Source organism: Theobroma umbraticum, unplaced genomic scaffold (assembly GCF_002168275.2).
Source record: "Theobroma umbraticum cultivar Fairchild unplaced genomic scaffold, ASM216827v3 scaffold_56.0, whole genome shotgun sequence".
In the NCBI taxonomy this organism is placed as follows: Eukaryota; Viridiplantae; Streptophyta; class Magnoliopsida; order Malvales; family Malvaceae; genus Theobroma; species Theobroma umbraticum.
The window spans coordinates 5,748,821-5,758,095 of NW_018397256.1; the positions used below are offsets into that span (position 1 = coordinate 5,748,821).

At 34.4% G+C, this 9,275-nt stretch overlaps 1 protein-coding gene across 1 annotated transcript; it reads right to left on the bottom strand.

Annotated features, from left to right (window-relative positions):
• Positions 1 to 7,651: 7,651 nt before the first annotated feature.
• LOC110411596 (uncharacterized) lies at positions 7,652 to 8,429 on the bottom strand. The gene is made up of 3 exons (XM_021421826.1): positions 8,278 to 8,429; positions 8,063 to 8,194; positions 7,652 to 7,785 (listed from the first exon to the last, which is right to left on the bottom strand). Exons 1-3 carry the CDS (start codon positions 8,423 to 8,425, stop codon positions 7,763 to 7,765), a joined length of 303 nt encoding a protein of 100 aa, XP_021277501.1. The 5' UTR covers positions 8,426 to 8,429; the 3' UTR covers positions 7,652 to 7,762.
• Between the last annotated feature and the right edge of the window lie 846 nt (positions 8,430 to 9,275).

Sequence of the window (9,275 nt, forward strand, 5' to 3'; positions counted from 1 at the left end):
CTTCATCCCATTGTTGCTTCAGTTTCAAAGCCCTTAATTCCCCTCATAGCCTTATCCAAAACTTCTTCTAAGGCTTGGCAGAAGCTTTCACAGCTTTATGCTAATAGCTCTTAATCCAAAGTAATGAAATTGAAAGATAAGCTTCATGTTCCAAGGGACAACATATCTGTTGTAGAATATATGCAAAATCTCAAAACTATTGCAGATGAACTTGCATTAATTGGGTCATCGGTATTTACTGATGATCTTGTTCTTCATGTGTTGAATGGTATAGGTTCCGAGTATTGCGAAATTTTTGCTGCTATCTGAGCTCATGAAACCAATATTTCTTTTAAAGAACTTTGTGAAAAGCTTGTTGAGTATAAATATTATCTAAAGCGAGAGGAAAACTGTTCTGCCATCATCACTACAAATGTTGCATCCCATTCTTATAATTCAAATCAAGAAGGATGTACTAACTCTAATAATCACTCTCAACAAGGGAAGAATAATTACGACAAAGGTAACATCAAAGCTTCAGTCAAGAATCAACCTTCACATTATCAGATAGGTAACTATTCAAACTGTTACAAATGCAATAACAATTCTTGGCAGCAATAATGTTTCGCTCATTACAGCAACAATCACGTCCCTTCAAGCAATTTTTTTTCCAATTATGTAATCAACCTGGTCAGGTTGTGAAAAGGTTCCCTCAATTTCAAGCCTTGCACTTACAGGACCCTATAATGGCAGATTTCACTACTGCTCCTCAAACTCAGTCATCCAACTAGTTAGTTAACACAGGTGCATCCCATCATGCTACAAGTGACCTGAGCAATCTTTCAATCCAATCACACTATGATGGTGCTGATCAAATTGTTATTGGAGATGTTTCAAGTTTGCCAATTACCCATGCTAAAATCACCACTTTACACACTCCATTGAGGACCTTTTCTCTTTCTAATATTTTTCGTGTTCCGTCAATTCATAAAAACTTACTTTCTGTCTCTAAATTTTGTAAAATTAATAACACCTAGGTAGAATTTTTCCCTCATTGTTCTCTTGTAAAGGATTTACGTAGGAAAGCACCACTTGTCAAAGGCCTCAACCAGCACAAAGTGTATGAATGGCCACAATCAACTGCAATCTAGGCATCTGTGCAGCCACCCATGGTTTAGATTGGTGTTAAAACTTCTCAAGTAAATTGGCACAATTGTTTAGGGCATTCATCTTTACGCATCTTAGACTTTTTACTTAAATCATGTTCTTTACTTTTAATAGCAAGTTACCTAAATCCTCTATCTGTCATTCCTATGCTTGTAATAAGAGCCAAAGGTTCCCTTTCAATGATTCGTCTCTGATTAGAAAAAGGCCTTTTGATTTAATTTATTCTGATTGGGGACCAGCCCCAATGTTTTCATTTGATAGTTTTCGATACTTTGTAATTTTTGTTGATCACTTCACTTGTTATACATGGTTATTTCCTATGCAATGCAAGTCTCATTTGTCTACTATGTTCCCTAAATTCAAAATAGTTGTTGAAAAATTTTTTAACACTTCAATTATGCCTATTTATACAAATAAAGGGGGTGAATATACAAGATTACTTCCAGACTTCCACACGTTTGGTATATCACATCTTCAAACTCTTCACACCTCATAACATAATGGAATAGTTGAGAGAAAACATCGTCATATTGTTGAGATAGGGCTGACACTTCTTCACCAAGCTTCCATGCCTTTATCATTTCGAACTTTTGCCTTTAAAACAGTTATATATTTAATTAATTGCTTGCCTACTTTAGTTTTGAATTCAATTTCTCCTCTTCAAGTTTTATTTGGCAAATTACCTAATTACAATAAGCTTCGTACCTTTGGTTGCTCATGTTATCCTTGGATACATCCATATAATACAAACTAAATGCAAGCAAAGTCGAAAGAGTGTCTTTGTTGGATATTCTTTACATCAAAGTGCTTATCTATGCTATGATCTTGCCTCTTCTAAAACCTATGTATCTCACCATGTTTTGTATGAAAGTAGGTTTCCATAGAAGCACTTGGATAATACTCTCTCACATGTCCAACCTTCCACTACTAGTTCATGGATATCTATCACTACATCTGCTCCCAAATTCTCTATGCCATTTACAAGTTCAAATACTAATCTTCCTTTGAGTTCTGCATAAGACTAGCTATGAGTGCCATCCATAAATTCTTTTGCTTCAATTCACAACGATTCTACCTTGACAAGTGCAGCTCCTCCTATGATCTCTACTTCTTCATCAGATCCTATCTCTTCTCCTACTATCCTACCTAAAATATCACATGAACTTGGTACTTCACCCTTGCTACCTACTTCCAGTACCATTCCTACTCGGACTCACCTTATGATAACAAGATCCCAAAATAATATTTTTAAACCAAATCCAAAACATGTTAACCTTACCACTAAGCATTCACTTTCCCTATCACTTGAACCATCTTTTGTGTCTCAATCTCTAAAGGATCCTAATTAGCATAAAGCTATGTCTGATGACTTTGATGCTCTTCTTCATAATGACAGTTGGGAACTTGTACCTCGTCATTCTAATCAAAACATTGTTGGTTGTAAATGGGTGTGAAAATCAAAAGAAGCCTTAATGGTAGTATTGAACGATATAAAGCCTGTTTAGTTGCTTAGGGGTTTCACCAAAGACCTGGCATTGACTTCACTAACTTTTAGTCCTATGGTTAACCCTACAACCATTTGAACTGTCCTTACTATTGCATAATCTCAAGGATGGCAACTTCGACAAATGGATGTAAACAATTGCATTTTCGCATGGAACATTATCTAAGGATCTTTTCATAATCCAACCTCCTAATTTTGTTGACTCCACTCATCCTCCATATGTGTGCAGGTTGAAGAAAGTACTTTATGGCCTAAAGTAAGCACCTAGAGAATGGTACAAAGCTCTAAGTTCTTTTTTATCTCTTTTGGCTTTATCCAATCCAAATATGATGTTTCCTTGTTTATATAATCGAATAGTACCACTATTGCCTATCTTTTAGTCTATATTAATGACATTGTTCTAACTAGCAGTAGCAACTCTTTGACTGATGAAGTCATCAACGTTATCTCATAACAATTTTTTATCAAAGATCTTGGGTTATTACAATACTTTCTTGGTGTTGAAGTATTACCTACAACTGCTGGTCTATTTTTGTCTCAATAGAAATATATCCATGATATACTTGATCGCTTTCATATGGTTGGTGCAAAAGAAGTCTCAACACCTACGGCTACAAAGTGTTCTTTGTCTTCTTATGATCATACAAGTACTACTGATGCCACAAAATACAGACAGTTGTTGGATGCTTTCCAATATTTGTAATTTGCTCGGCCTGATATTGCATTCGGTGTTAATAAACTATCTCAGTTCATGCATTCCCAGACTGAACAACTTTGGAGTGCTACAAAATTTCTTTGGCATTATTTAAAGGGTACTATATCTTATGGCCTACATCTCACTCCCAACTCATCTTTTTCGTTATGCAAATTTTCATATGCTAATTAGGCTTCTAATGTTGATGACCGCAAGTCTACTTCAGCCTATCTTATTTATCTTGGTTCCTCGCTTGTCTCTGCAATGGTATCACCAGATTGAGGGGCATGTCAAGGATAAGGGCACTTGAAAGGGCACTTGAATAGGAGATAGAATAATTAGTATTTCAATTTTAAATAAATCTTACCTTGTAATATAATTATCTGTACATTTTAAATATCTATTTATCTTGTAATTTGATAGAGGTCTATAAATATAATACCTCAATTGTATAGATTAATATAGAAAAATACAACCGATATTATTATTATCTTTTAGTAGCATCACAAAATATTTTACTAATTTGGACCCAAATTAGGATACCTTTCCACATCTTTTGTGTTGTCTATTTTTTTTTTTTTTTGGATAGGTATTTATTATTGATATAAAAAGAAAAAACAATAAACCATAATGCAGCTTATTTAGTTAACGTACATACTACAAGAGGAAATAAAAACCCCAAGGCAAGGAGAGCTAAATTTCGGGATGTCTAACTCAGGAGTGCACATTCTTGCACTGTCCAACTATTGCACTGTTGGAGCCTTTTCTGTCTGAAACTCCACTGTCCTAACTTCTAGTCATAAGCCCTTTCCATTCAGGACTCCAAATGTTTTAGAAGTCTTTCAAAGTCCACCTCCCCACGGATAATAAAGTTGAATTTGAAAAAGTTTAGATTGTTGCTAAATTATCTCTCTTAATAACTCTGCTGGCCACTTGATTTCCACGTTTAATACTCAGAAAATAAAACTCAGCCAATGCACTCTGCACAGGTAACTCACGTGCTACATTTTGCGCATCCGTAAAAGGCTGTGTTTGGACTACCCTCTTAACATACTAGTGCAATCGGCATGTAGTGCCATCACCGTAATGAAACATAGACTTTTATACTTTGTTCAAAACAGAGTAATAAAATGATTGGCTAATCTATCTCCTTTGAAATATTTAATGAACTTAAGCTTAAACCTATTTATCTAACAAAAAACCATTAAACCTACTACATATATATCTCACGCTCATCTTGCTCAGCTTCTGCACAAAATCTTCTTTCAATTCAGATTTACTAGTTCCCCAACAGGGCCCCAAATCAATTTGCTGATAGTTTGAGTGATTAAAATACTATTAACTTAATCAGGTATGAAGGCCACCCCTAACAATCCTTGATGGTTTCATTAAATGTTTTAACTATCCCTTATGAGACATTAGGCCATAACCACACAAACAAATAGAGAATGGCTTAGCCAAAAATGCAGAATTTAGCCCAGCCAAAATGAGAAAAATGAAAAAAAGGAGAAATATAGAAAAACAGGAGAAGTGGCAGTAGATAAAAAGAAATAATCTTAGATGACTCAACATATTTTGTATTGGCGGATGGCAAACAACCTGTTTTTAGTAGCCAATAACAAATATTTTCACTTTACATAAATCTGATTAGCCATCAAACATCTGATGCTATAGCATGGGCAAACTAATTGAGCCATCCCAGTTTGATACAAATTTAGATGAACCTAGTCATAAACTACATTAAACTTAATGGGTCTGTTTCAAACTTCATATTGACGGAACTGTCCTCTGCCATCAGTTTCACTGCAGCAGGATAAATACATGTGTGTGCTTGCATACGCAGGCTGTACACAGAATTGTGTGAATGTATACATACATCAATCAAATTATAATCAATGAATAATTTATCCTAGCCCTCAATTATCTCAACTCGGGTTTAGTAGGCTAATGCTTATTTTCTAATTTCTCTACTATTTTTGCTCATTTTCGATTGTTTCATCCGTTATCTTTCTAGTGTGATCTTTTTCCATCTATTCTCCAATTTTCTTGGAGTAGAATCGAGTTTGGTGATTTCTACTAGATCTCATGTTCCCCTGGTAGATGTATGCATTGCAAGATCTTTGGGCAAAAAGAATATAAAGACTACAAACCAAAACAAAATAAACAGTTAGTCTGGATTCTTAGAGTTCAGAAGTAGGAAGCAGTGCACCCCAGCATATTAATGTCTCTTCTAACAAGTTTGCTGTTCTTGACTCTTTATTTGAGGATCCAAAATCTGATGATACTACTTCCTTGAAGGATCGAATGCAACAGTTGGGCTGTCCTTACGCTGAGCAAGATGGAAACATCAATCAATGTAATGTCAGTGATGCCACTGATGTTCAAGGTGTTCAGGGGATTGAGCCTCAGAAAGTGCTATCAAATCCCATATATATGTCTCCTGAAAAGCCTAGAGCTACGGGTGTAGGGGTCTCAGAACTATTGACGAAGTTTTCTCTAAATAAATGAAAAGAAAGAAAAAGGGTAAAACGCTAGCAAAAGGTAATGCCAGTTAAAAAGTGATCCTGTTAGAGGCAGTTCTTCTTTCTGTTCTTATCTTTCATGTAGTATGTTAACATGGAACATCAGAGGGATGAATGGCCCTTTGAAGTAGAAGTGAAGTTATTAGCTAATTCTTTGAAAACTAATGGTTTAGTTTGCATTCTTGAAACTAGGGTTAAGCAGCATAATTCGGATAGTATCATTTTTTCTCTTGCTAGAAATTTGGATAGTATCTTAGCTAGGAGTTCTACAGGGTGGTCCATTCTTCATAACTATGAGGAGGTCAAATTTGGGTGCTATATAGAAATGTTACAATATCCCCCATATCCTGATCTAATCATGTTCTTACTTGCCATATCACCTCTGGTAAAGTTCAATATTATTTCAGTCATCTAAGGTACCAATGATGCTTTGGACAGAAAGATCTTTTGGGAACAACTACCTAATTTTCATTCCACTCATTTCCTTGGTTGTTGGCTGTGGACTTCAACATAACCAGAAATAGTTATAATAGTTCTCAACCTAAAACGTCAAATACTAAAGACTTCCACTCTTGTTTCATGACCCTCTTTCTAGGAAGCTAAACAGAGTCACGATTAATAAGCCCGAACTTGATTCCTTCCCTTCTTCTGTGGAATTCTTGAGCCTTGAAGTTTCCGATCATAGCCCCTCTTTCATCAAACTGCAATCTGCCTCACTTTCTCCTCCAAAACCTTTCAAGTTTTTTAACTACTGGACCAAGAATGATGAGTTTTTAAGCACCATTGAGAAGTTTTGGAAATCACAAACAACAGGACACCATATTTATGGAACACCTCTCTTTGTTCTTATTGGGAAATTTGTAATTTTTTGTCTGTAGATAAAGTTCATTTGTACATTGTAAATGTATAGTTTATACAGTTTGATTTGGTAGCAGGTTCTTTTCTCCTGCTTACTTGGATAAATGAAACACACCATTTATCCAAATCAAAAAAGAATTGTATCTTTCTTCCTTCATCATCAATACAGAAGACGATTTGATCTCTTAACTAAGATCGATTACATTCTAAACACTTTACATTCATCATTACCCAGTTCAATGTAATCCTCACATTCTCAAACTAGTTTTTGGACTTTGGATCCCCCTCTAAAAGCATTATCGAACATAACAGCAAGGAGTGAACAAGCCAATCTACATAAAGCTGTGGAAAGGTGAGCAAAGAGCAAACTGAAATACAGAAGATTGTCCAACTTAGATGATCGAGTCAAAAGCAATAAAAAACATAAATACAACGAACCAAGCAGCAGGCGAAACATGACTTGGAATAATAAGGACAAAACAGCGGGAGGGCAAGGGTAGGGAGAAAAAGTGATTCTCTAGGGTTGGCAGACTATAAATTGCCAACAGAAACTATGAAGAAACTATGAAACTATGAAGAAAGTTTTATAACCATCCTCAAATTGGGAAGCTTTTATTTCCCATGCTTGCAAAACAAAATCGTTTTAAAAATAACCTTTAAAATTCTTGTGCATAATTCATTTCATTTTTTTGCTCCATCTTTAATTTTTTTCTCCTAGCACTGCATTACAAAAGGTTATACTAAAACAATAAGAATTCAATCAACCGCATTCCAATCTCACACCAGTTATAGTGTTTTACTGCATAAATCCTTTTCTTCCATTCTGCCCTATGTAGAGCTATATCGATCATCTAAAACAAAGATCTCTCGCGCAAAATTAATAAAGTAACCCCAGAAATGTTACATGACCAAACCATGTATACTGTCCTCCTCTTTAAGTTACACATTCAATTTGTGCGATATACTTTCTTTTGAATAACTGTATTCCTCTGTCTTTTCTCGTACAGCTATACACCCATCCCATCATTCTCATTCTAGCTACAACAGCAGAACGGATAGCACTAACAGCATCAAAGCAACAGGAAACAAAGTCAAATCTTGGAAAATTATACTATCTGCCGTTTCTGACAAGAATGAAAAATTTTCAGCAAGTCCAAACACTTTAAAAACCAATTGCCAACTTTAACACATAGCTCTTATATCCATTTTCATGCTACATAAACAAAATTTGAATTTTTTTAGCAACATGGAACCTTAAGTTGTGCATGTGAAAACAGTTCAGACTTCATATAACTTCTGATTAATATAATCAACAAAGCATAAATAAGAAAACAGTACCGGAAGTAGGAGAACCAATCAGCTGCGAAGAAACCAAGGGCGCATACATGTAAATTCCAGATTTCATATACTTTCCAAACTTCTTTAACACGTTCTTCCTGTTTCCTTTAATGACTTCTTTCATTTTCACTCCTGAGGACAAAAGGAAGAACCAGTTCAAGTAGAAAGCTGATCGAAGAAAGAAACTAGTAAATAAGAAAAGAAGAAACGGTTACCAGAACGAGGAGGAGAAATGAGAGGAGCAAACATGTAAGAGTCGGATTTGCGGTAGTCTAAAACATTGTTGAGGAATTTCTTCTTGCTTTGCTTGGTCGCTTTGCTCTTCTTTTGAACTCCTAAGGACACTCTCTTTGTCTTTTCCATGTTTTCATTGGATTTAGCAGCTGTAAATAAATGACAAACAGACTTGTTTTTCAAGCAGCACGTACCCTGTACTTCATAGTTCTGGTTGAAGAGAGAGATGGACAGATGAATGTCGTGGCGGTAATTTGGGACACCTGTCGTGCTATGAAGCAGCAACGTGTCTTCCAATTTCAGGTTTCTGTCACACGTGGCAATAGTGGACCTGCTGTTTTGCCCGCCACCGTTTCCGGCTTTTCAGTTCCAAAAAGGAATACATATTTTTATATTTATAATAATTTTAAAGAAAAACATTTAAAAAGATTAAGAGGAGTGAAAAGGAAAATAAGAAAAACCAAACTAACAATTAATTTCACATGTAATTTTTTTTTCTTTTCTATCCTTTATCTTTGTCTTTTTTTCACCAAATTAAAATTTTAATAATTATTTTATCCAATTTTAAAATACTAATTACTAGTAAAAAGATATATATATATATACTTGATTAGATTTTTTAAAAATAAATTATTGTAAATAATAACCTTGCTCCACACAAAAAAATATATATTTTTAAAAATAAAAAAAATCAAAATGCTGTGAACTATAATTTGAAAGAATGAACTCATATGAGAAATATAAGATAAAATATTTAAAAGGAGAGAAAGTATTTAAATGGAGTAAGAAGATCTTATTTAAATGTTTATTTACAACTAAAGTGAGGAGCCTATTTATAGACTAATAATCCTTTATCTAAATAGAATTTACAAAATAAAGATAATACTAAGAGACTAGATGAATAGATTAAATTCTAATTTTAATTTAATCTAATTTTTATCTAACTTTAAATATAACATAAATAAATATTTATAAAAAT